General features: G+C 47.2%; 4 protein-coding genes across 4 annotated transcripts; 1 reads left to right on the top strand and 3 right to left on the bottom strand.

Moving 5' to 3' along the window:
• Positions 1-6,531: 6,531 nt before the first annotated feature.
• On the bottom strand, positions 6,532-6,957 carry C8Q71DRAFT_715993 (uncharacterized protein; the record flags this gene model as incomplete). The annotated part of the gene is made up of 1 exon (XM_047921078.1): positions 6,532-6,957. The coding sequence occupies one exon, from the start codon at positions 6,955-6,957 to the stop codon at positions 6,532-6,534; it is 426 nt and encodes a 141-aa protein (XP_047774180.1).
• Positions 6,958-9,079: 2,122 nt separating this feature from the next.
• C8Q71DRAFT_727124 (uncharacterized protein) lies at positions 9,080-10,310 on the bottom strand (the record flags this gene model as incomplete). Its single annotated transcript, XM_047921826.1, has 4 exons — positions 9,080-9,217; positions 9,272-9,487; positions 9,519-9,762; positions 9,829-10,310. 4 exons carry the CDS (start codon positions 10,308-10,310, stop codon positions 9,080-9,082), a joined length of 1,080 nt encoding a protein of 359 aa, XP_047774179.1.
• A 2,718-nt stretch (positions 10,311-13,028) lies between these two features.
• Positions 13,029-14,060, bottom strand: C8Q71DRAFT_727123 (uncharacterized protein; the record flags this gene model as incomplete). The annotated part of the gene is made up of 5 exons (XM_047921825.1): positions 13,029-13,036; positions 13,108-13,392; positions 13,435-13,530; positions 13,596-13,730; positions 13,784-14,060. 5 exons carry the CDS (start codon positions 14,058-14,060, stop codon positions 13,029-13,031), a joined length of 801 nt encoding a protein of 266 aa, XP_047774178.1.
• Positions 14,061-24,302: 10,242 nt separating this feature from the next.
• C8Q71DRAFT_727121 (uncharacterized protein) lies at positions 24,303-25,312 on the top strand (the record flags this gene model as incomplete). The annotated part of the gene is made up of 2 exons (XM_047921824.1): positions 24,303-24,513; positions 24,753-25,312. The coding sequence occupies 2 exons, from the start codon at positions 24,303-24,305 to the stop codon at positions 25,310-25,312; spliced, it is 771 nt and encodes a 256-aa protein (XP_047774177.1).
• Between the last annotated feature and the right edge of the window lie 2,421 nt (positions 25,313-27,733).

Here is a 27,733-nt window from a genome sequence, read left to right as displayed (position 1 = left end):
GCACTCGGGACAAAGTAAGACTTTGAGTGGCACACAGGGTGTGTTTCGGTGAAGAGTAGATGGTGGATTGGATGATAGATGTCCTTGACCGTGCTCAGGAATGGCCTTTTATGCCATTACCAAGGACACAGCCAATGGAGCTACATGGAAGTATATAGAAAATCAAGGAGTGTCATAGAAGTGTATAGTACATGTCCTTGACTCATTTACACCGCTTCAGAGGCCATTCTAGGAGAACAATAGGATCATAGCCTTACAGTTCATTGTTTCCAACAAGGCAAGCTATGTTACCGAGTCATCCTAGCACAGCCACAGTACAGCCACTGTTTCAGGACTGTGATTCCCAAGGCATTACCAAGGCATGCAAGAGTCCGCATTTTTGGTGTACAGCCTAAAGATAGCACAGCTGTTCCTTTGTATACCAATACAAAACCATTATAACTCGGTAATTGATCGGTAATAACCATCATTTACTGAGCATACAATAGTTCTTGTATCAGTGCTGAAAGCATCTGGTCATAATGAGTAAGAACACACTAGAAACTCGGTAATAGTTCGTTTAGTAGATACAGTAACAAGCGCTTCTAAAGCATCAAAATGTCAGTAATCAATACCTTGGTAATGAAACAATGAAAGTGCTACATTGATGTCCATTCAGAGGGATAAAAGGAAAGATAAGGAAAGTAAGATAAGCACATGACAAACCTTCACTGATGCAGCCACTCGGCAAGTAAACACTTCTAACGAGTTTCTGTGCGCTCTGAGGCTATCAAGCCTCTATCCCTAACACCAGGTAATCACTCAGAACAAGAACAGGAACCAAGTGTCTTTGTTGCGCAATGATAGAGACTCATAAGTACAAGCATATTGCAGTGTACTGAAGTACATACCTTCATTGTGCAATAGTAGAGACTAAAGGACATTGAAGGTGTGAATCCAAACATGAAGGGAATTGCTTATGTAACGTGAAGGAATGGTGACGGGTATGTGTGCGGAACCGTGACGTTTGTGTAAGGTAAGTGTCCGTAGTGATGTATCGTAGTAACTGCAGGGCGGGTGTTATGGATATCTCTAAGAATCCAAGTCCGACTTATATGCCTCGAGTCATCACTATTGTTCCAAGCTCCGCTATTGTCGGTAAGGTTCATTAGGTAAGCACAATGGCATTACCGACGATTGGGTGAACACACCTCTCGGTAACTTCCGGCAACTTCCGGTAATTGCCGAAATCCCTTTCAAGACTACAATACCGACGGAATGACGGGCCGAGACACCGAGGACTATTGACTGTCGGTAATGGCAAGGCCGAGGGATCACCGAGGAGAGGCTGCGCTGACACTTCGGACTTAGCTCGGTGAGGACTTGGGCTGTGAGATCTTACATGTCTCAAGTACGGTACGTAGGACAGCCTTGGACTGGTAGTAGTGTACAGGATTGAGACATAGAAAATGTATATAAGACGAGACGAAAGATTGCGGCAATACATCTACACTCTTTACCGAAATTCACCTTGTGTGCCACACGAAGACTTGCTTCGCCCCGAGTGCTAAGTTAGCCATACTAGCCACTCGACCACTCTCACTGAGTTCTTACTGACGTGCTCTAAGACCTGTGATTGTGAGACCTTACTTAGTACAGTCTTCGCGCTACTAGTAAGGTCTAAGTATCTTCAACTGACTACAAGAGTCGGGTTCATCGGAGAAGGTTCATCATACTGATCAACATTCTAACATCGCTTCTCGGTAATCATTGATTACCGACACTTCGGTAACTGCTCTACTGGACTTAAGCATTACCGACGCTTCCTTCTGAGTTACCGAGTATTGAATACCTCGGTAATCTATTCATTTAAACATACAATTCCGTTAACTATTCCTCTGTAACGAAGGAGACATCCTCTACTCTATTGCTCGACTTCAAGTAACTGGTTACCTTGAAGTAAGTATTATACTAATTCTAACCCAGACTCCAACAGCGGGTTACAGCCACTTGCTAATGAAAAAACAATGTGGTTTCCTTCCATGAGCTCCAAGGCCATCTGCCTCAGAAACATGTATTTATGACTTCCCCTATTGAGCCAGTGTTCTCATTGAATCTCTACCCATCAATTTCTTTTTGATTTTGAGTGATGGCATGCACATTGGCATAAAGTACACAATGCTGAGTGACCCTTTATGTGGTGATATAGGCATAGGTTGGACAGAATAGGAATGTGGAGATGTATTCTGGTGGTAGTACCTATATAGTATTGATCCAACATGTAAGTATGCTTCATTTTGCCTGGTACAACACAGATAGCTGCTGGAATCCCTGTAGTGAAGTCAGTGAACACTCAATGGTTTTCATTGGATGCTACATAGAGGTGTTGCCACAAGAAACAATGTGGGCAGCATGAAGTTGTTGACAAGTTTCAACTTGTCAATATTGGTACAGCACTATATAGCCATTGTCAGTTATTTCGACCAATATTTTATCAGAAATCACATGAGCAGCACTGTAGTAGCCATCTTGAATATTGGATTGGGCTGCAAACACAAATGCAGTCTTATGACTTGCACAGAAGCTATCACTGTTGTGAAGCAACACCACAAAGATTGTCAAGCCCTAATTTTGTAATGATTATTGAGCTCAGATCAACTAGCAAACCACCAACTCACAGGGAAATCCTTCTGCCCCATATAGTAGCCAGATACTTTGATGGAATGTCTGTGAGTATGATATATGGCTATATGAATCAGATAAGTGGGAGAGAAACCAAATTTAGTCGGAATTCTCTGTGCTTGATGTGCAAATGGGGCCCTCATTAGTGAGCTACATGGTAAAGTGATACCCAAGATTACATCTATGATATGACACATACCATTGTAGATTTTTGGGATATGTTTGATTTTATCAAGGCCATGGAAGAGCAGTAACACTCAAAAGGGCAGTTTTGACCAAAAGTAGCAGTATGCTAAGGGAGTGTCATTGCTATCCTGCATAGATATTATCTAAGGAACCTTATGAACTGTATGTCTGATGAAAGTTGCCCTGGATCCAATCTCCCAGTTTTGCATTTTTATTCAGCAGTCTAGCAATGATACAACTTCACTATCCAGTGGGTCTAAAAATGTGGATATGCTGTGTTGTTTATTTGAATCCTGTGCACGAAGTAAAGAAAACCATGACAACTTGTGCATTTTTTGTTTTGCATATTGTGGCATGAGTAATGGACATTACAGCAAACTGATACCCGTTATAGAGTCTATAGTATGAGGACTACTAGCATGAATATTTCGAGGTTTTTTGGATTCAATGAAACTTGTCGCTGGGCTGAGAATGGTGAATCCTATTAAGGACCATTACTTTTTGCAGCAGTTTGCAACAGAGTCTGGGAGACTACACTGCAAGATGACTTGTTGATCAACAAGTGTGTATTGCCATAAGTAGCAGGCAACCTGCCCAATAAGGAAACCACAGCTAATACAGGGCAAATGGGCTTGTTATGAGCTTGTAAAAATGCGCAAAATCCTGATAATATATTAGGAAACTAAACAGGTACAGTTGGTCATCATAAATGACACAAGTCAGTGATAGACATGACACATAAGCAATTATATGCACACTAGTGGTCAAACTGCCCAATATTGCTCATCTTTGCTGTATCACAGAAGCAACTGACACATACAAAGTCATTCAACTGCATGAGGTCACTGTCCTGATGATTCAGTGAGTATCTGGAGCAGACAGAGGTGCTTTGACTTATGCAGAGGCACATGTGGATTTTTTTGTTTTGCGCTTTCCAGCCCAACCAGCCACTGTAAGTGCTTAGGAATATTACTGTATACTCTTTGAATGGATGGCTATCAGATGGGCATACTATGTCTACTATGATTACTTACTAATTGACTGTATACAGTGTGAGCACTGGCAGGCCACAGCAGCCAGCCAGCCTGTAAGTCACATGATGAAAGCCACCAGTTGCCATATTGGGCACCACTGGAAGGTGTTTCGTGGGCCCTCACCCCAGGACAGAGCAGCCAGCCACAGCATTTATTTGTATCTGTTGGTGCAAGTTGCATTGTCTGGGAGTTTCAAATTTTAGGTCCCACTAATAGGACATTAGTATCAGTTACTTATCTTTGCTTATCTGGGCCTCAAAAAGTCACGTGGACTCCTTCCATATCGGGCGTCACTGTAAGGCGTTTCATGCCCTCCAGTCGTAAGAACGATTCCTTTGTACCTCAGGGATCGTAATTGGTCACATAATTGACAAAGCTTCTCTCAGATGAGGAAGTACAAAGCGAAGTACTTCATGGACGACATTGAAGCCCCTGCTCCTGCTGTCCAACCTCAGCGACAACAACACCCCAGCATGCAGCGGAGGTAAAATGAGGTTTGTGGGCTTTGCGTATTCAACACTGGTTGTCAGCACCAGCACAGTGAGAAGCCAACTCCATGGACCACGAGTATGCAGAGCGGGTTGCCAAGGGCAGAGAGCCCAAGCATGAAGATGTGCTCCTCTGCTGGTTGGTATTTTATCACTAGTAGCTAAATATTAGACAGAACCCACACATCAAGAAGCAGTGGCCCATTCTGTGGCACATTGCCATGGGCTACCTCCCAATCCAGGCGATGTCGGTGCTGTGCAAACACCTCTTCTCCTCAAGTGCCAACATGGACACTCCAAAGCGCAACTGCATTGGTGCCCAGCTCATGGAGGCGCTGCAAGTCTTGAAGTATCTCATCAAGAGGAACTGGCTGTCCTTCACAAGGCACTTGCAGAACCTGAGCAATCTGGTTGACAATCTGCTGGCTGAGAAGGAGCATTCATGCTGATCTCGCTGTTGATGACATCTTTTCCATTTAACAGTGTTGTTAATCTTGTAGGTTAGCCTTTGCATCTGGCTTTTTGCCGTCTTCTGTATCAAGTATCCCATATCACGCATTGCGGCTGAATTTGCAATATATTACCTCTGTGACTGTGATGTTTGGCCTTAAGTGTGAGATAATTACATTAACAGTTTCTATACCACATGCCTGAGCTCTAGAGGCAATCATTACATGTAAACTGTTCTGACACTATGTCATGCCTATGCACTCTATAAAGTTGCAATATTGTAATGTAACACCGTCAGTGACCATTCATGACACCACTTAGCAGTAGCATCTACAACTACGTGCATGGAATGCTGATATATACATGACTGACTTGTATTCAGAATTATGCAATTAATTTTTTGGAATGCATGCCAGCTATGATGCACCCAACAGATCACAATGGGCTCAGTTGAAGCTTTGTGGAGTCTGGATAACCAAATGAGGACTATGTGCATGGTGTACAGCCTGGACCCTGCAGCTACATGTCATAGCAATGCTGTATAGCTTGTAGCCAGACTGATATTGTTATGAAGAAGATAACAGTAACATATAATGAAGGCACAGATCACAAACTAGACAGATGATCAAAATTTTGCAATAACCAAAACAGGTTAGATTATATATGCATTGAGGAGTGTGAAATAATTACCTGAGCAATGTCCTAGCCATGGGCAAGGCATTTAAACTTGTAATTATGTGGATTCATGGAGATTAAATGGTGGAAGATGAGCTCAATATTTTTGGTACCACATCTGTCGGGAAGCCTGCATGTTTAAGTTCAATCACTGATGTACAGGATGTGAACAAGAACAGCAGGGTCATCAAGGCATCTACAATAAGTTCAGAATTTCAGAATGCAGTCTCAGAGTGGGAGACATGCAAGATTGACTGTCTGGAGCTGATGGAGGTGGTAGTAGTACAGATGTGACGGACAGTACTAGACATGTGGCCTGCTTGCTCTGAGATTTTAAACTGAAGGGATCATATTGCCAGACATGGCCCACTCCCCAGCAAGTCTTGTGCCAGCTCTTGCAGAGTCACCTCCATCACATCCAGAGTGGCATTTTCCATGGTGTGGAGTAACATCAAACTGCTTCAAGAGTGTCTTGACAACCAGGTTTGGTATGTGATCAAAGCAGCAAACATGTCCACTCTGCCCCTGGAAGCTCTCAACAAGCTCCCCCATCTTGTCAATCATCATATCATTTGCTGACACATTGTCAGCACTGACTGCGAGTATCCATGCCATGCACACATGTGAGTGCCTGCTTTGCTTTTGCACCTATGTACTGACCTTGTCCCTGATCCCAAGCTCTTGAGTGTGTCCGCAAAGACAATGGCAAGGTTTATACCCAAGTGGGCCTTTGCAAGCTCTACGATGTCAAGCACAATCCACAGCAGGGCATTGTTATGCTTGAAGTGGGGAGAGGTGCACAATCAGTTGCAAAATTGAGCTTGCTGTTGTAATCCTAAGATATGTACTCATCTATGTCTGTTTAGGTGAGAAGTGAAACATGTACTGACCTGGAGCATCTGTCTAATGTGAGTGTGCATGCAAGTGAACACATTGTGGAATTGTACACAACAGTCCATTGCAATTGGATCCCAAAACTCCAGGTGGCCAGTCTTCATCAAGGCATGAAATGACATGTCTTCAAAAATAGAGAATGGTCAGAGGCTTTTGGACACCCAGTTGACAATCTCCACACTGGTGCTCAAGTGAGTCTTATTGGTTGGCATATTATCAGATAGGCAATGATACTGACCAAGTTTCATTCTTTGTTCACCTGAGTACAAGTATGCCTTCATGCCGTTGCATGCTTTCTTAGTTGATCTGAGCATGTCTGCCACAGCTAACACCTCTTCTCCCCAGCATTTCTTTGCATGCTTTTGCAGATACCTTGTTGAGTTCCCATCCTTTTGGTCCAACCAATGCGAGACACTCTCTGGGCAACCACAGGTTGCACAATGAAACTTGTGCGCACACTTTTCACCACTATCAGTTCTGGTAGTGATGTTGGGCTTGTAGAAAGCATAGACCAGCAGAGTCCATTCTTTATTCAAGTGCTCTGTAGAATTAGATGAGTGATGACTCATTGTTGATGACTGTAATGTGCTCACCAAGTTCTTTGTTAGCTGTCTCTTGCTTTGGTGTACCAGCTCTGGGCTTGTGGTGACCACTGTGGTCTGCCACAGTGATTTTTCCATCACTGCTGGAGTCATCATCATCCTTGGGGAAGTCCTTGACACATGCATGTGGTTTGCACGGGTGCTTCATGAGGTTGAAGTAGTCTCCAGGTGTGCCTGCTGGAGGTCTTGTTTGATTTTCCAGTATTCTTGGTGGTGGCAGCAAACCCTTAGCCTTCACGTGTGCTTGCCCACTGGACCAAATTGCTCAGGGCTGGAAGCAGTGCGCTTTGGCAACATGTCTGAGATGCTGACCAATGTTTGGGGATTGCGTGGGGATAGAAAAAAGTTCCATTCTCAAAATACCAGGCATGTAGGTCAGAACTCTCCTAAGCCATCCAGGGCCTCTGGAAATGGTATGTATACCCATGGGTATAGGTGCAGGTATGGGTCAAAGAAATAGAGAACTGTACCACCCCCTGGTGCCCATACCTGGTGCCCATGCAGGTTCATGTGACCCGTGCTCTGCACTATGAAATGGCACTGTTGGATCCTGATTTCTGGTTTTGCCACACACACATTCTGGTATGTCCTTTGTAGTTGTAATTTGGTCTTTATGTCATGCCCTTCATAGTATGAGCCACACAACCTTCAAGTGGCTTGTTACGTGGCTTGAAACACTTGATATCTTTCAGTCAAGTGGGCACAAGCCACAGCAACCTGTACAATACCAGCTTGGATCCTTTCTTATGCGTTTTGGCTTGCACAGATGTGATGCCCTTGATGCTGCACAGAAGATGGGCATTGGTTTTGGCACCATCCAACTCTATTGCAGTTGGGTTTTTTGGGGTTGTGCTGGTCAGATCGGTCCACCATGAAGGCTTGGGTGTATGTGCAAACACACCTTGCACGATGTATTGGCATGCTAGATGAACCCTGCAAATTTCCTGAGGTATACCTGTTCAAGTGTTATCTATGACTTCCATGCCAAACTTGATGCATTTTACTAGATCAATGTCCAGTTGTTCACCTTTGTCAGTTCATCAATGTTGACCTTGGGTGGCCAGGGAATGTGACTGATGTATCACTCTGGACCAAGTCATTCATTTGGGAGCACCAACACGAGTTCTTTGGTCTGGGAGAGTATGTGCTTGCTGACAAAGGTGAGTCATGTTTGAACACCTGTGGATGATGTATTAAAATGCTCTACAGGATATTACTCCTCCCCATTCATTCTGTGACCTTTCACCGAGCCTGAAGTGGCCCAAGTGACACCCAAACAACACCAACATATGCCTATGTTCAACTGGGTACGTGTCAAGCAGGCTTTTGGGATGTTAAAGGGGCACTTCCCTGGGCTTGAGGGGGATGATGAAGGCATTGATGTTGAGGGTCAAGAGGAAGTGGCAGCATACTATATTAGGCCATGATCTCGGCCACCCTAGCCTTCTGAGAGGCCCTATGCATTTGGGCACAACATAATCCTCCAATTCGAAGTGTAGAGACGTGGTAGTAACCTGCAGGTACTATGTATTACACAGCTCAGAATAATGTTAGGAACAAGTACAGAATAAGCACCTTGAGAAGTGCCGGCAAGGAGCAAGCAAAATCCAGTTGACAGAGAGTTAGCAGCACACCAAGAGCAAACAAAATTGATGGGGGATGTGATACACGCAACCTCGTGGCCTCTTCTGAGTGTTGAGCTCGAATTGATTCCGCATTTCTGCAGATTCTTCTGAGCTCCATTGCCCTGTCCAAGTCATAATATGCGTCCTGGTATGTTCTCCTTTATTCTACATGGACGCCATTACTGTACCGTGCATACTGTACTTTTTCCGACCTCTTTCCCTTCAGTCTACCATTTTCTATAATGTTTGACACTTCTGGGATTTGAACCATTGCACTCACGAGCTTTTCACTTGTTTGTTGATTTCGACTTTGTGGCTGTTCTACTATACAGATGTGGCTGTATTACGTAACACAGGCCGTAGACAGTCCGCCTCGTCAAGCTCTAAGTCCCTAAGACTTTACAGAGCTCGACTTAGGTGTGTATCTTCGCTTTCTTGTACATAAAGACTTTACAGAGCTCGACTTAGGCCTTTGGAATCGCTCTGAGGCACACTGCAGCCAACACTGAGGTGGAGCATGATGGGGATTGCAGCATGGAGTGGGCATCGCTAGTGGCAAAACCGGTGCAATAGTCACCTCCAACTCGGTTGAAGGACCATTGCTGCAAGCCACTGCAGCAATGTTGAGCACCTCCAAGGGGCTCTGTGTCACACACAGTTGCTGTGTGCGGGGTTGGAGCCATGAACGGCTGAGGTGCCTCAGGCTGGCAGTGGCTGATGGACAGAGGATGAAGGACCAGCCACAGGCTGACTTGGAGTGTCCATAGCTGCTGCTGCACAACATTGGGGATGGGGACAGATACCGTGAGGCTGTTGAGTGACTTGCAGATGTGGCAGTGGGCTAGCAGGAAGGGCATCATCATGTGTGAATCCTGTTAGCAAAGGAGTCATGACATCATCCACATTGTGTGCACCATCACTCGAAGGAGGGGCTTGGCATGTAGCCTTTCCCTTTGACTTCGACTTTGCCTTTGCGGCTGCCACCACCTTTGCCTCCTTCACAGCAGCCTTCTCCTCCCCTGCCACCTTCTTTACTGCTGCCGCCAAAGCTGCCTCCTGCTTCTTCAACTCCTTTTTCCTCTTCTTCTCCTCCTTCAGCGTGCATGCAGCTGCAGCTAGAACAACACACTTTTTGGATGCTTCTGCCCTAGCAATACAGACTACTTCACATTTGTGCTCCTTGACTGCCTTTGCTGCCGCCACTGCCTCCTACTTCTGGCTGTGCTCCTCCTCCTTCTTCCTACGCTCCTCTTCCCTGGTGTTCTGTTTCACAGCTGTAATCTTGGCCTTGCGATGCACAGCGATCTGCTTCTGGCGCTGTTTGAACTGGCCTGCTGCGTCTGTGAAAATGTCCTGTAGCTTCCCCTTTATGTCCGCCTTTGCAAGTTCAGTGAGGACCACGCTCTCCGTCATGTGCCGGGCCTGACCTGAGGGAGCAGCCTTTGCTGCCTTCCTGCCCTTGTTCTGGGACTTTGTATGCAGTTGCTGACACAGCGATGTGTTCTCGTGGTCTTTGAGCTGCAGCGTTGTTGCATGATTGCGCTGCACCTGCGTGACCAATGTGCTCAAGATGGTGTGCAATTCCTCGTTCTGCTTCTGGAGAGCTGCACGTGAGGCATTGGTGGGGAGGGTACAAGGGAGGCCAGCCAAGATAAAGCTGACTTGTTGAACAGGTGCAAGGGCACAATCTGCCATCAACGTGACAGCAGAGAGGAAGGACCAGACTCAGGGGCGGACACAGTGGTAGTGATGGTTGTTGACTGGGAGGGGGGAGTAGAGCCAAGAGCAGGATTCAATAGTGCACTGTGCTGCTGCAAGAGTGGGACCAAGAGAGATGGGAGCAATAAGGTGTTCCGAACAATGCATGCACTCTGTGTGGTTGTGTTTTGAGCTGGCACATAAGCATATCCAAGATCACTGAGGGATCCAGCGGCCAGATCCTGGTCTTCTGGAAGGCGGAAACAATTGTCGCCTCCCAGAATGCATCCGCATGCACATTTCTGTAGTGCCTCAAGAGATTCATTTTAGAGACAGCTACATCATTCCTTTGAAGGAGCATAACCTCCTTCTTCCAATGTTTGGCCAATGGTCCGAAGACACTGATGTCACAGGGCTGGAGCACTGAGGAGGTAGACAGATGATTTCAATGAGATGCTGCTCAGCAAACCTGCAAAACTGGTATGTCCAGTGCAAATTGTGGCTGTCAAGAGTGAGAAGACGGTGGCAGCCCAAGACATTGTGGCGTGAGGTCTCTGGCTCAAAGTGATTCTCGAGCCACTGTGCACCAAGCTCCTGGTCCGTCCACCCATTATGCGAGACTGCTATGATATGATATGCAATAGTCAGATGCCCAGAGATGTCCTGAGACAGGTTTGGGACTTACCTAGTGTCTGCTGGATTCTCCCTGCCCCATTGCAAGTTCCGCTGTGTTGCCTTGAAGAATCATTCATTGTGCCGTCAGCACAAACAGCCTCAATGATTGTAATAAGTTCATGGTTACCAGATTTGATGCTGTACACAGTCTTCTGGTTGCAGTCAACAAGAACACGGACACAGTCCATGATGCGAGTTGGATGCCCTTCTTGTCCATGTTGTAAATGTACTGTGGTGGAATGTTGTACCTCTCAAATGACCTCCTTGACAATTGTGAAGTACTTCTCAACGTTGGGGAAGTTCAGTGCCTGTGCACAGCACACTTGAAGCGGATGTGTGCTCGAGGACAGATTGCTGGGACAGTGTTAGGGATAGAGGCTTGATAGCCTCAGAGTGCACAGAAACTCGTTAGAAGTGTTTACTTACCGAGTGGCTGCATCAGTGAAGGTTTGTTATGTGCTTATCTTACTCTCCTTATCTTTCCTTTATTCCTCTCAATGGACATCAATGTAGCGCTTTCATTGTTTTATTACCGAGGTATTGATTACCGACGTTTTAATGCTTTAGAAGCGCTTGTTACTGTATCTACTAAACGGACTATTACTGAGTTTCTAGTGTGTGTTCTTACTTATTATGACCAGATGCTTTCAGTACTGATACAAGAGCTATTGTATGCTCGGTAAATGATGGTTATTACCGATCAATTACCGAGTTATAATGGTTTGTATCGGCATAGAAAGGAATGGCTGTGCGACAATTACCGAGCCATTCCTGAAGCTATGTTGAATGGCTGTGCTATCCTTAGGCTGTACACCGAAAATGCGGACTCTTGCATGCCTCGGTAATGCCTCGGGAATCACAGTCCTGAAACAGTGGCTGTACTGTGGCTGTACTAGGATGACTCGGTAACATAGCTTGCCTTGTTGGAAACAATGAAGTGTAAGGCTATGATCCTATTGTTCTCCTAGAATGGCCTCTGGAGCGGTGTAAATGAGTCAAGGACATGTACTATACACTTCTACGACATTCCTTGATTTTCTATATACTTCCATGTAGCTCCATTGGCTGTGTCCTCGGTAATGGCATAAAAGGGCATTCCCGAGCACGGTCAAGGACATCTATCATCCAATCCACCATCTACTCTTCACCAAAACACACCCTGTGTGCCACTCAAAGTCTTACTTTGTCCCGAGTGCTAAGTTAGCCATACTAGCCACTCAACCACTCTTGCCGAGTTCTTACCAACGTGCTCTAAGACCTGCGATAGTGAAACCTTACTTAGCACAGTCCTCGCACTACTAGTAAGGTTTAAGTAACCCATTGACTGACTTCACAAGTTGGGTTCAGTAAGAGAAGGTGCTTAGTCATCATCTCATCTTGTAAACTTGTTACCAACATCAATAGATCTCTGTATCAACTAGTTCCATACTAGCACGTCTCAGTGGCATTACTATAATTAAAGTGGTTAGCCTAACCAGCAACTCACTTGACACTAAAGCAAGCCTTATAGCCATTAGCTGGTTGAGGATTAATTGCCTTAGTGAGTCCCTCTTGAAGCACGGCCTCGCGCTGCTACATTAGGGTTTTGTAACTTGCCATTGTCACTGTGCAGTCAAAGCTAGCTGTACAGACTTCCATTCAACTTCTGTTGTGTGACTTCAAAACCAAAAAAAGCCCATTCCTTCGGAATCAACCTCTGGATACTAATCCTCTGTATTCAGAATTCATCCTCTATTCTGAAAAGCTCTAAACCTCGGCAATAATCCCCATTCATTGCCGACTCAAATCCATTCTTAGCTTACTCTTCCCAGTTGAAGGGCAGTACTGCATACTTGTATAGCAGCACTGACTAAAGTCCCACCCTCTTTTGTATTTGTTGTGGATCTGGTATCCTCATTACAGCTCAACTTTGCGCCGTCTCGGTAATTGCATTGCCGAAGATTACCGAGGATTTTACCGTTTGTTACCGCTTTGTATAGGCAATACAAATCTCTATCACCGAGGTTACTATTCCTATTGACTCGGCAATAAACTCGGTAACTAGCTTTCTATAAACAAAAACAGAACCATAACAGACAGTGGCATACCCCTCCACCCCAGTGCTGGGACAGTGGCATACCCCTCCACCCCAGTTCCTTGGTCCATTCAACAAGAACCTCGTCTTGGGATGCCAAGAGCTTGCACTCATGGACAGGAGCCTCTTGATGTGTCTGTTTACCATGGTAACAATCAGTGAGAGTGGACCATGGGACACCATAGTCCTTTGCAACCACATGAAGGGGGTAGTTCAGGTGGCCATTTGGTTTGATCCTGGACTTTGTCACTGCCACAAGCACTGCACGCATACACTCTTCCTGTGTCTTTGCGCTGGACCCTACAGGATCCAAGTTGGTATCTGCAAGTACTGATTAGTAACAAGATAGCATTGCAGACACAAAACACTTACTGGTACTGGCATCACTGGACGCGGTGCCCCAGTCATCTCCACCAGGCCCAATGGGTCCTGGGAACAGGCATGCGCTGCCTCCGGGCCACTGGTATGCTCATGGTCTATGGGTAGATGGGAGTCAATAGAGAAGTATGTGAACAAGCACAACCCAGACTTACCCGAGCTTTCAGCAGTCTCAGCCTCATTCACCAAATCTTCATCATGATGATTCCCCTCTGCAGCCTTGTTCCTTGCAGCATCATCAATGTTGTCCGCAGTACCGCTGCCATTGCTGGCAAGGGCACCGCCGTTGCCTGCCAAGTCTTACCATCAATGAACACAGCTAGTGCTGAGTCATCAAGCTTACCCGAGGAGCAATCATTGTCTTCATTGTCCTTGCCATCTGTGTCACTGGTGGGGCCATCTTCAGCATTGCCTGAAGCCTTGTCTTCATCATTGTCCGACTCAGCCTCATTGCTAGTATTGGGTGCATCCTCTGAGGAGCTGTCCTTCTCATCAGCACTATGCAGGTGCCTGTGAATGCCACTGCCAGCCACAGGGTAAGAATCTTTGTTGTCATCAAGCTTGTCAAGGTCCCCATTGTCGTTGTCGTTGATATTGGTGATAGTCTTGAGATCAGGCATGTCGTCAAAGTCATCATTGGCCTGATAACCATGATACAGTACTTGTCAATGTAAGCTGTGGAGTGCAGGTACGGTACGGTTGCAATTTTGCAGAGAGCACTTGCAAGTGTCCTCCTGCCTATATACCACTGAGTCATCCACATGATCTGCTTGTGTTCTCCTCTATGGGTGGTGATGTGCATCTTCATGCACGGAGACCTTCAACAACAATATTTTCAGCATGTACAGGCATAGATCACATTCCATGGGGCTCGGGAACATTCTAAAGGATGGGTGTACCTGATGTGCCAACCTATATGCAATCATCATGCATGTTCGATGCACTGTTCATTGCACTTGTTACTATGAGCAGCAGATGAGCACCCTTCCAAAATGTCTCCTCCTACCACAGATCAAATACCTAAATACATTCAGTGAGACGGCAAGCAGCAATAATATTCCTACGTACCATACCTGGTGAGCTTTGCTCACATCTTTGTGGTCAAGCATGCGCCTGTAAGAGAGATATGATCAGCACACTACTCACCTGGCTGATGTCGCCATGCTGCTGGGGCTTATCATGCACCCAGAATGTCATTGTATGGCGGGCAAAGATGCATCAATGTGAGTGAGTGAGGCCAAAAAATGATGGTCTGGGGCAAGGGCACTCAGGTAGTGCTTACTATATTAGGGTACCATCACTTTGATTTGTCATCCTACACACAAACTCCATTGGTTCAGCCTGGAAGTTGGTAGACATGTAGGTGTGGTGCATAGCGGCAAGCCACAGGTGTGCTTAGTTTGGTATTAGAAGGCATAGTTCTCGTCTGAGGTGGTGGTGCCCGAGTACTTAGGTTGGCCAAGATCATGGCCTGATATAGTACTGTCAATTGGGACAGGAAATGTACAAACATTGCTTCCACCAGAGTAGAGAGAGTATTGCAAGTGTCATAACAAATGAATGGCTATGTGAAGGAGTGTGTATAAGGGTATAATGATGTGTAGATGAAGAGTGGAAGAATTTATGTTCTCTAAGAAAACTTTAGAAGTGGCTGTGACAGATCTAATGACTCTTTTTCACCTGAGCCTTCACAGCATCATCAATCCCATTGATGGACAAAAGCTGCTTGGCAGCATCCAAGCCCTCTTTCATGTAAGACAATGATGCACCCTCAGTCTGCTTCTGAAACACCACCACCTTGTCTCAAAGATGGAGGCAATGGCTCAGCCCTTGCTGGTGGGGTTGGCAGATCACCATCTGTGCATGAAGCACAGACAGCAGGAGGCACACTGTGGGTGAGAGTTGGCCCGAGTGGAACAGAGCCTTGTGCATGACAGATGGGTTCTTGCCATACTTGTATGACAGTCAGCATGAAGTATTGCACATTGCACATAGCAAAAGCACATACCATGTCTTGAACAAGTCATACCAGTGTTATGGACTAGGGTTGCTTACTTACCAAATACTGACTTGGTAACAACTGTTCAGTTAGTTATGGAATTGTAGTTGCCTAAGTAAATTTAGAAGTGAGACTTGTCATTAATACATGATTGAAGTGCCATCAACTGAGTCAATCAGTCAATTGAAAATAGAGATTGCTTGAACAAGTATTCTCTAAGTCCCAAGTGGCTCACTAGTGAGTATGGACTTCCGTACAAGTGCTCCTAGACTCCAGATTGCTGTCAGACTTTGTGTCGACAAAGCTGGCCCATCAACTGAGGTTCAAAACCTTCGAGCTGGATAAGCCCCTTCCTGTACAGATGGCCATACAGGGATCTTGAGCCAAGGTCAACCTAGGATGCATTGCAAAGCTTGAGTATCAGGAGATCAGCGAGGACCAATATTTTGATGTAATGAATATCCTTAACTACAACCTGATCCTTGGAACACTGTTCCTGTTCCAATTGGTATGACTAAGATGCTTCCTTCGAGGTGATTCTGGCAAATCTGAAGCACTTCAAGAACTTCTCTGTCAGAGAGGTTTAATCTTCCCAAAAGAGAACAACACTGTGATGATGCATACCTAATGTGATTGTACGGGGACGGAGCATATGAGAAATCACCATTCAACATGCTCATTTGTTGCTGGTGCACCTAGGTTCAGCCAAGATGTTAGGATATCTTTGTGAGCAGGTATGGTGGAAATCCATTGGACCTGACGTCCCTAAGTACTGTGACACTTGCATGATGTGCAAGCACAGCAAACCATCGAATCAGAAGCATCGAATCAGAAGCCTTATGGGCTTCTCAATCCACTTCCAGTAGCTAGCTCACCTTGGGAAGCTGTTGGAATCGATTTTGTAGAACCTCTACCTGAATCGAAGGACAAAGACACCACATATGATGCAATCACTACTATAATCGATCTACTCACTGGGATGGTACATTTGATCCCAAGTAGAACAAACTATACAGCTAAACAGGTCGCTGAGCTTATATTTGCAGAAGTCTACACGCTACACGGAATGCCTCAGGCTATTGCATAGTCACTGATAGGGATGTAATATTTACCAGCCAGTTCTGGTCTCACCTGCATGCACTCATTAGGGTTGAACACCACATGTCGAGCGCGTACCACCTGCAATCAGACGGCTCAACTGAGAGAGCCAATTGGACAATCACCCAAATGCTGAGGCAATGCATATCACCCACTCAGAAGGATTGGGTGTTGTGGCTTCCTGCAATTGAATTCACGCTAAACTTGGCCCAATCAGAGAGCACTGGATATGCACCATTCTTGCTTAAATCTGGGTGGATGCTGCAAGCAATGATATGGGAAGATGTGGATGCTAATGAGTAGTTTGTGCACATCTACGCCCACAAGATGAAGTTTGCAACTATGACTACTCATGACAGCATAATTGCAGCTCGAGTCAAACAAATTCGAGACACCAATCGGCGCAGACATCCCGCTCCATTTGTAGACGGCGACTTGGTCTATATATCAACTAAGGATATATTGTTACCCAGGAGACTAGCCCGCAAGCTAGCTCTTAAGTACATTGGACCTTATAAGATAGTGAGAGGGAGAAGATAGGGGTTTGAGTAAGAGAGGATCCCCGTCCACAAACAATCACAGAAGCATCTTGTGGCCGCATCTACATACATCATTGCCTATATGGGGCAACGTGAGCTACTAATATGGTAAGTGCATATCTATTGTAAGTGCTGTAAGCCAGACGGGCTTACACTCCCACATGCCCCAAAGCATTGACTGGGTTGTGGGGAGAAGGTTAGCACAAGGCAACAGGTGCGTCAAAAGCCCTGTAGGGAAAAATGCTACCGCACAGAGGGTGATTGTTGTGCTAACCATTTGTCGAGAGCCTCAGCATCGGCAAGTTCTGACTCCAGCAGCCATTCGTCGTGCTCTGTGCCGTAACTGGACCATCGTACGAGGTATTTCTTCTTCCTATGTTTTGTCTGCTCATCCAAGACACAGTCAATGAAATACTCCTCTTCACCCAGCTCATTTAGGATAGGCGGTGGCTGGGTGTGTTTTCTACCGGGGAACAGTTCATTGTTGTTGGTGTTGTAAGGCTTCAATTTGGACACGTGGAACACAGGATGGATGCGGAGGTGTTTGGGAAGACACAGCGTATACAAAGATGTTTCCAGGTGAGAGGTGGTAACTTCATAAGGTCCGTCCCACTGAGCTAAAAACTTAGCAACCCTAGCAGGATCACCCTGCTTGTACAGGTGCCTGTGATGAGTTGTTGAGAGCATCACACAGTCACCCACTGCATACGGAAGTTCCGGAGAATGGTGCACGTTGGTGGCATGTGCTTGTTGGACCTTAGCTTGGAGCAAGCAATCTTTGGCGCATGCAATGTCATCCTCCATGCGTGCGATTAAGTTGCACGCCAGGACGTCCGCTGGTGTTTCAGTGACAGTAGTTGATGGTGCCAGAGGTGGGAGCGCCCTCGGTTGTTTGCCAAAACAAAGCTGAAACCCGGTAGTGCGTGTAGACTCGTTGAGTGCAGACATGACATGGAAATGGACGAGTGGCAGTGCACAGCCACCCAGCCCGTCTGATTTTGCCAGACATGGTAACGTAAACATTGATTCAATGTTTTGTTCGAGCATTCACTGACACCATCTGTCTGCGGATGGTACACCGAGCTCATCTCTATGTTGACACCGGTCAGATGGTGCAAGGCCTTCCAAAACCATGAGAGGAACAGTTTGTCTCTGTCAGAGATAATTTCCAACATTAACCCATTCTCACAGTACCAGTGTTTGAAAAACAGCAATGCGGATTCTTCAGCGGTCGCCATCACACGAGTTGGTACTGGCCAAAAATTGGCGTGCAACTGGTCCGTAATTGTCATAGCACACTCAAAACCGTAGTCTGTTGGTAGTGGTCCCACTCAGTCGAGTCAAATCAATCATCGGGTACCGGCAGCAGGTAGAGGGGCCCAACAGGCCATTTTGTCGAGCTCTTATGTTGCTGACAATCCTCACAGGACGGGCCGTTGTTTTTGCACACTCCTGGCACTGAGTGCGCGTTGGCAATGAGTTTGCAGCAGTATTTATCCCGTGCGTATCCGCACTTGAGGGCATTAACAAAGGAAGGGTTCAACGAGATGTTGAGCACAGCATGCAGTGCGGTTGCATTCTCTATAATCAGACTCAAATGCACCCGGGGGCACACATGAGAGGGTGTCAGCCACCATATTGTCTTCGATGTACACAATGGACAGGTCATATTGTGACATGAACTCCTGCCAACACAGCTGTCGGTGAGACAGGTCTTTCTGTGTCTCAAGGTTTTGAAGGGTGCAGTGATCAGTGTACACCATTATCAGTGTCCCAACCAAGTCGGAATGCCACTTCTTCAGCAAGCGCACAATCGTGAGCAGCTCCTTTTTGTCAATTGAATAGTTGAGCTCAGGTCCTTTGAGATGCATGAAATCAAATGCAACAGGCCGAGCCGTCTCCCACGTAGGTCCAAAAGACAATGTGGCCCTGGTATGCCAATCACTAGCATCACACATAACGAATATCTTGTTGTCACCGGGCATCTCATGGTCAATGACAGTCAGACAGTCACTGCTGGTAACCAGACACTTAATTGCATCAAAGGTGTTTTGATGCTGTGTTGACCAGCAAGGGAAGAGCTTCTGAGCTTCTTTAGACGTTAATGGTGTCAACACACGGGAATATTCTGTGAGCTTCGACAGGAATGTTGCAATATAGCGGACCATTCCTAGGAAGGCTTGGACATCTTTGGAGAAAGTTGGGACTGGCCACTGCATGATCTTATCTGTTACCACGGTGTGAGATGTGGTGACTGAGGAAGTCGAGTTCATACACAAAGAATTCACACTTCTTTGTGTTAATGTACAGCTGGGCCTCGCGCAAGGCCTGTAGGATGAGACGCACATGCTCCTCGTGTTCTTCAACACTATTCAACCAGATAATTATATCATCAAGATATACGTGACATATCTTGCCAATGTACTTGCGCAGTGCCGCCGTTACCCGTCACTGGTGAATGGAGGGGGTGTTGCGCAACCCCATGGGCATAACGAGCCACTCATAGAGACCAAACGGTGTGGAGACTGCAGTGAGAGGAACATTGTTGGGATGGACCCGCATTTGGAAGAACACATTCGTCATGTCCATTTTGCTCCAAATTTTTCCCTTGGTGCAATCTGCAAGTACATTGTCCACGCAAGGTAAGGGGAATTTGTCCGTCTCCACATCAAGCTGCCTATACTCATTCACCCAACGTGGCAACACGGTTGCGTCTGCCTTCAGAATGAGGAATGCGGGTGAGGCATGCCTGGAATTAGATGGACGTATGCAGCTGGCATCGAGATGTTGCTGTATCAACGTAGCCTATGCATCCTTAAACTTACATGGCGAGCTGTACGTCCGGTGTGTAGCTCGGGAGTGGCTTGCTCCCAAAAGCGATGTTCATAGTGGGGGATACCAGATGGGTATGGGGATAAAGGGGAATGGGGTGGATGAGGGGTTTCAAAGGGAGCTGATGCCAATGACAGACCTCGTAGCCAACACTATGGCTCACTGGTCCTGTCCTTGGTCCTCCAAGCTTTGTTCCAAGCTCGTTCTGTCATGGTCACACCGTCACACTTGTTCCGTAGGCGCACACCGCTGTGCTTGTTCCATGTCCTGTCCGGGGTTCTGTGGCTCCCTCTGCGGCACCGTATGCTTCCTCCAAAGCCTTGTAGCCCGTAGCTCTCGCGCTTGTTCCGAATTCTGATGCCTTGCTCCTCAAGTTGTGCCAAATACCTATCTTCTCTCAATAATCCTCGGTAGCCTGGATATGTTGGTGCTGACAGACCAGGGAGGCACTCCCAGCTCCAGAAAATGCAGAGTTCAAGGTGCAAGCAGAGCTCACAGCTCTCTAGATTTGGTGGGGAAATAACTAAGAAATGTACAAGTTGCAGCCACACAGTAAGGCACAATTGTTGAGCTCGAATTTATTACGCATTTCTGCGGATTATTCTGAGCTCCATTGCCCTGTCCAAGTCATAATATGTGTCCTGGTGTGTTCTCCTTTATTCTACGTGGACGCCATTACTGTACCGTGCATACTATATTTTTTCCGACCTCTTTCCCTTCAGTCTACCATTTTCTATAATGTTTGACACTTCTGGGATTTGAACCATTGCACTCACTCGCTTTTCACTTGTTTGTTGATTTCGACTTTGTGGCTGTTCTATACAGATGTAGCCAGGCTGTATTACGTAACACAGGCCGTAGACAGTCCGCCTCATCGAGCTCTACTTAAGTCCCTAAGACTTTACAGAGCTCAACTTAGGCCTTTGGAATTGCTCTGCGGCGCACTGCAGCCAACATTTTCTGTGTATTTCTCAATCTCATTGGGGCCAAGGTGTGATGGATGTGGCAGACCGCATCCGTAACATATTCACGTCGCTATACAAACAACAGTTCAATAATTGTGACCAGCACGTCTTTACACCTCATATATAATTAATCACTCATGTATTACTTAGTGTAACTAACCTTGTATTCACCGTACATGCTGACGTAGATTACCCGGGAGCACATGCCTGGGAAATAGACGCCTTTTACTTGCTTTCAACCCACATTGTACACGTGCAACTGACTGATATTGAGAGCATCAAGGGCGACCATCAAGGGCGACCAGCGCCGCACAAGCTCCTTGCCATACTGATAGGTTGACTACCCATCGACTTAGATCTGTGCTCCTTGCCAGCTCATCACACGGACTCCTCATCCAGCATATGACTGCCTTGTGGACTCCTCGTCCAATGCACACTCCAGCTTAGCTCTCTAGCTTTGCTACGTCTTCAAAGTCCCTCAAGTAATGATTCATTGGTCGCAGAGCAACCACCAAGTTTCAGTTGGTTAGACGGCCCATCCCTTCTGCGAGCAGACGAACCACTTGATGAGTAGTAAGCCGCATGCTGAACTGGAATTGCTGACTTGAAAGGGAATCCAATGTCTGGGACATTTCATGCCTGATGTCTGAGGCACTTTAAAGCTCGAGCTGAAACACCCCTAGTATTGGAATGGGCACAATGGTTGGCCAATAGAACCGTGACAGCAGAGATTGAGAGCAAAAATGTGCCTGACCAGTAGGCCAATACACTAAGTTGCACACTGTTATGGTTCTGTTTTTGTTTATAGACAGCTAGTTACCGAGTGTATTGCCGAGTCAATAGGAATAGTAACCTTGGTAATAGAGATTTGTATTGCCTATACAAAGCGGTAACAAACGGTAAAACCTTCGGTAATCTTTGGCAATGCAATTACCAAGACGGCACAAAGTTGAGCTGTAATGAGGATACCAGATCCACAACAAATGCAAAGAGGGTGGGACTTCAGTCAGTGCTGCTATACAAGTATGCAGTACTGCCCTTCAACTGGGAAGAGTAAGCTAAGAATGGATTTGAGTCGGCAATGAATGGGGATTATTGCCGAGGTTTAGAGCTTTTTAGAATAGAGGATGAAGTCTGAATACAGAGGATTAGTATCCAGAGGTTGATTCTGAAGGAATGGGCTTCTTCGGTTTTGAAGTCACACAACAGAAGTTGAATGGAAGTCTGAACAGCTAGCTTTGACTGCACAGTGACGATGGCAAGTTACAAAACCCTAATGTAGCAGCACGAGGCCGTGCTTCAAGAGGGGCTCACTAAGGCAATTAATCCTCAGCCAGCTAATGGCTATAAGGCTTGCTTTAGTGTCAAGTGAGTTGCTGGTTAGGCTAACCACTTTAATTATAGTAATGCCACTGAGACGTGCTAGTATGGAACTAGTTGATACAGAGATCTATTGATGTTGGTAACAACAAGTTCACAGAAGTAGATGATGACTAAGCACCTTCTCTTACTGAACCCAACTTGTGAAGTCAGTCAATGGGTTACTTAAACCTTACTAGTAGTGCGAGGACTGTGCTAAGTAAGGTTTCACTATCGCAGGTCTTAGAGCACGTTGGTAAGAACTCGGCAAGAGTGGTTGAGTGGCTAGTATGGCTAACTTAGCACTCGAGACAAAGTAAGACTTTGAGTGGCACACAGGGTGTGTTTCGGTGAAGAGTAGATGGTGGATTGGATGATAGATGTCCTTGACCGTGCTCAGGAATGGCCTTTTATGCCATTACCAAGGACACAGCCAATGGAGCTACATGGAAGTATATAGAAAATCAAGGAGTGTCATAGAAGTGTATAGTACATGTCCTTGACTCATTTACACCGCTTCAGAGGCCATTCTAGGAGAACAATAGGATCATAGCCTTACAGTTCATTGTTTCCAACGAGGCAAGCTATGTTACCGAGTCATCCTAGTACAGCCACAGTACAGCCACTGTTTCAGGACTGTGATTCCTGAGGCATTACTGAGGCATGCAAGGGTCCGCATTTTTGGTGTACAGCCTAAGGATAGCACAGCCCTTCAACACAGCTTTGGGAATGGCTCGGTAATTGTCGCACAGCCATTCCTTTCTATGCCGATACAAAACCATTCTAACTTGGTAATTGATCGGTAATAACCATCATTTACCGAGCATACAATAGTTCTTGTATCAGTACTGAAAGCATCTGGTCATAATGAGTAAGAACACACTAGAAACTCGGTAATAGTCCGTTTAGTAGATACAGTAACAAGTGTTTTTAAAGCATCAAAACATCGGTAATCAATACCTCGGTAATAAAACAATGAAAGTGCTACATTGATGTCCATTCAGTGGAATAAAGGAAAGATAAGGAGAGTAAGATAAGCACATAACCAACCTTCACTGATGCAGCCACTCGGTAAGTAAACACTTCTAACGAGTTTCTGTGCACTCTGAGGCTATCAAGCCTCTATCCCTAACAGTGTGCCTGTCTGCTGTCTTGCTCACCTACCTGTGTGTGCCCACCGTCCCCACTCGCCTGCCTGAGTGTGCATTCATTGGCTGTTCCTGCATGCTGGGCATTCGTGTGCTGTCACCTGCCAGCTTGCGCATCTACCCACCCTCCTGCCTGTTCACTTGCCTCCTAACCCACTTGGCCGCCCGTCCCGCCCTGCATACTCAGCATTACTGTGCGCGTCGTTTGAAGATGAAGACATTCCGCTCACCCTCGGTGTTCTTGTCGGCCCCGTAGCCGTTGGCTTGATGATACGGAGAAGGTTGAGACCGGAGATGGTGCCTGCATCCTTGGTTGCCTGACACGTACAGCAATGCATGGTGCAGACCAGACCTGCATAGCTGCTTGCTGTGCGAAGGATATGTATTTGCGTTTGTATAGTATTGCGCGGGGCCATACCACGCGTCGAGCGTCATGTGGCGTGCGGTGTAAGGCGAATGCCCTGGTAGTCCCATGTACGCATCGACTGCCCAGTGTCATATCCCGCCGGGTGTATTAATGATGCGTATACGATTCATACAATTTGTGCTGTATATTGGAGTGAGTCGCAAGAAGGGAGGAGGAGACAAGTGAAGTGCGTACAAAGCGAGGGTGGGCGGTAGGGCGGGACTGCAAGAGGCAAGTTTGTTCGATGAATGCACACAATTGAATGAGAAGAGAAACGGACCTCTATGAGCCCGGAGAACACGATGTGCGGTGTTGAGGGTGTCTATCGACTCTTCTCGCTTGGGCGCATCAGCGCAGGGCGGTGAAATGCAGCAGAGAGTGGACATGTGGGGCGGGACAGGCAAGAAGAGACGGCGGGATGGCAACGGTGCGTATGGGTGATCTGACACAGTGAGGGAGCAGTCAGCGAGCACGCACGATGATTGAGCACAGCGGCAAGATGCGGGAGGCGGCGGCATGACGTGGCAGCGGCGGGTGTGTGCTGGCGGGCAGCAGCACCTGCGGATGCTAGCGTCAGTGGCAGTGGCATCGGTGCGAGGGAGGGTGTTGCGGGCCGTGGCAGTGAGGAGAGGACGGCGGCGGTGGGAGAGGCAGGCAGGCACGACACAGGCACATTATGGGTGCGCAACAGCGGCACAAACACAGCAGCATGGCGGGTCAGCGGTGGGTGCGTGCTGGCGGGCGTCGGCTTGCAGTTGCGACGAATAGCGGTTGGCATGGGCTCATTGTGAATGCGGGCATCATGATGCTTGGGAGGGGCGAGCAAGGCCAGTGCAACAAGGGAAGTTGGACTTGGAGTGTTGAGAGACCCACTGATACACTCCCATCTGGACTACACCCCGATTTGTGGGGTATCAAGCTCATGCGCGCAATTCCTCGACTTAGACATTGCTCAACATTGGCCAGCATGCTACGACTACGCTAAGAAGACTCTAGCAGAAGTCCCGTACAACGAAGTGTCCGGTGTTATGACCATGACCTTGGAACCCTCCCCTACTACTGACCGCACCTCAAACAAGCTCGCCAAAGTTAATGCCTCTATTGCGCCCTCCCAGTCCTGCAACACTTGTAGAGAGCGACCCGAGAGTCCTACGAACTTCCTGCTGGTCCTCACTCAGGCGGTGGATGGCGTTAGCCAAGCGATCGAAGGTGTCGGGCGAGCGACAATACTCTGGCAAAGCCAGTGGGTCGAGCTGATAGGAGACTGGAGCCAGAGGCTTGTCAAGAGCCTGTCGACGCAGGACGGACTCCTTGGACCAGGCGATGGTCAGATAGAGTGTGCCCACTGGGTCATGAGGCAGCTTGTGGCGCTGGAAGACCTCGTCAATGTAGTTCATGACCTCAATGACGTCGTTGAAGGAGTACAGCAATGGGACAGTGTTCGGGTCATTGGTGATCGCCTTGCAGTAGGACTCGAAGAGAACGCGCTGGAGAAGCCAGTGAGGACCTATCCTTGGCCAACGTAGGCGACAGACTCGGAAGACGTGACAGTGCCCCCCCATTATGAAGTGCATAGTGTGAAGGTGAGGGGTTGGATTAGAGCGAATGAAGAGTATGAGTGAGCATAGAATAGAAGGTGAGAATAGAAGAAAAAAAGAAAAAAATTTTGGGCTCCGCCACGCAAGGCTGAGCTGTCCCGCAAGTACTGCATCCTGAGCATTCAGACTTGCCGTGCATCCACCAAAGCATACAGGCTCTGTCGGTCAAGCCCTCACAAGCTCGGCCAGGCTCCACTGACCTCCCTCACCTGTAGCAGCTTTGCCATCTTCCCTAGGCAAGGCTGTGCTACTTCCTGCTTGTACTGCATCCCTAGCTGTCATCCTCGCGGAGGATCCGCGCATCCCTCAGGCTAGGGTCGGCTAGGCCCTGGCATACCTGCCCCCCATACCCTATCCTCCCCTACCCCCTGCCCCCCAATCTCAAGTCAGAAGGAACAGAGTAAGGGAGTTTCAGCTTGAGATTCCAATGAGAAGGGTGGTGAGGATAGAGGAGAAAAGTTGAGGGTGGGTGGGCTGGGACAAGACAAAGGTGTCGGGAATGATGCCCCCCAGGGTTCAGACAAGGTGTGGAGCAAGGCGCGCACGGGCTCAAGCTTTCCAGATTTCACGCCATAGGGCAGCTTCCTCATCTGCAATGGCCGCTGACTTGGGAGAGTCCTCCGTGACGAGGTGCAAATGCGCGCAGACCTGCCAAATCCTGTGCCTGAGCTCTACGTCTAACCCAGCCAAGTCTGGCTCCTTGCAGGACAGAGGGACGGACACGAGTGTGTTGGGCGGATGGCAAAAGTGCGGCGTAGACACAGGCGCCGGTCTGCAAGACAAGGCAGATGAGGGGAGGCTACCGGGCGAGCAGTGATCTTGCACAGCCCGGCAGCCATCCCGTAAGTCGTCCGAGCTTGACGTCTTGCGTGCAGTTGAGAGACTGGGGCAAGAGGCAGCAGCTGGATGTGCAGAGTTGGGGGAGGCGCAAGCATCGGAGGGCGTGATGGAGGGAGGGGCGTGCCTGCCAAGCATGCCGTCCGTGTGCAGGTGCGGGGCTTGACACATTGGTGGACCATCGTGTTCGCGTGGCGCAGGTGCGGGTACGAGTTCTTACCGATGCGCTCTAAGACCTGCAACAGTGAAACCTTACTTAGTACAGTCCTCATGCTACTAGTAAGGTTTAAGTAACCCATTGACTGACTTCACAAGTTGGGTTCAGTAAGAGAAGGTGCTTAGTCATCATCTACTTCTGTGAACTTGTTGTTACCAACATCAATAGATCTCTGTATCAACTAGTTCCATACTAGCACGTCTCAGTGGCATTACTATAATTAAAGTGGTTAGCCTAACCAGCAACTCACTTGACACTAAAGCAAGCCTTATAGCCATTAGCTGGCTGAGGATTAATTGCCTTAGTGAGCCCCTCTTGAAGCACGGCCTCGTGCTGCTACATTAGGGTTTTGTAACTTGCCATCGTCACTGTGCAGTCAAAGCTAGCTGTTCAGACTTCCATTCAACTTCTGTTGTGTGACTTCAAAACCGAAGAAGCCCATTCCTTCAGAATCAACCTCTGGATACTAATCCTCTGTATTCAGACTTCATCCTCTATTCTAAAAAGCTCTAAACCTCGGCAATAATCCCCATTCATTGCCGACTCAAATCCATTCTTAGCTTACTCTTCCCAGTTGAAGAGCAGTACTGCATACTTGTATAGCAGCACTGACTAAAGTCCCACCCTCTTTTGTATTCGTTGTGGATCTGGTATCCTCATTACAGCTCAACTTTGCGCTGTCTTGGTAATTGCATTGCCGAAGATTACCCTGCATGTACGACAGTCAAATAAATATCAGTCAATGTAACAATAGTAGCTTAATAAAGCACTTGTGAATTATACTTAGTGAGCTTGATATGAGGCTTTGTGTGTGCTTTGTGTGTGCTTAGTGGCGGCTTAGCCGTGCTTCATTAAGCAGGAAGAACTTGAACTAAGCAACTGGACCTTCTTACCTAAGCCACTTTGGCTTACTGGCTTGATTGGCTTAATGGCTTAATTAAGCCACTTAAGCCACTGTGAAGCCACATGCAACTTTCCTGATGCAACATCAACAACAGCCAAGTCTGCGTGATTGTCCTTGTTGGCTGTTCGACTCATATCCTGCTGCATGGCCCAGAACTTGCACAATGTGCATGCAAATCCAGCACTGAGAAACAAGGCCATGCGGAACATGAAGAATGGGGGGTAAGCAGGAGACACACAGAATGTGAGGACTGCACAGCAACTCAGAGGAGGATGTGAGGAGATCACAAAGAGGAATTAGGAGGAAGGGTACTGTGTGTACAGGCAGAATGAGCACAGAGGCTCAATACTGCAAGGTATGTTCTTGCTGAACGCACCTACCTCACTGCCAC

Source organism: Rhodofomes roseus, assembly GCF_022264815.1.
Source record: "Rhodofomes roseus strain CIRM-BRFM 1785 chromosome Unknown C8Q71scaffold_28, whole genome shotgun sequence".
NCBI lineage: Eukaryota > Fungi > Basidiomycota > Agaricomycetes > Polyporales > Fomitopsidaceae > Rhodofomes > Rhodofomes roseus.
Note: the sequence above shows the minus strand (reverse complement) of the source record. Positions and strands in the feature narration are given on the sequence as shown.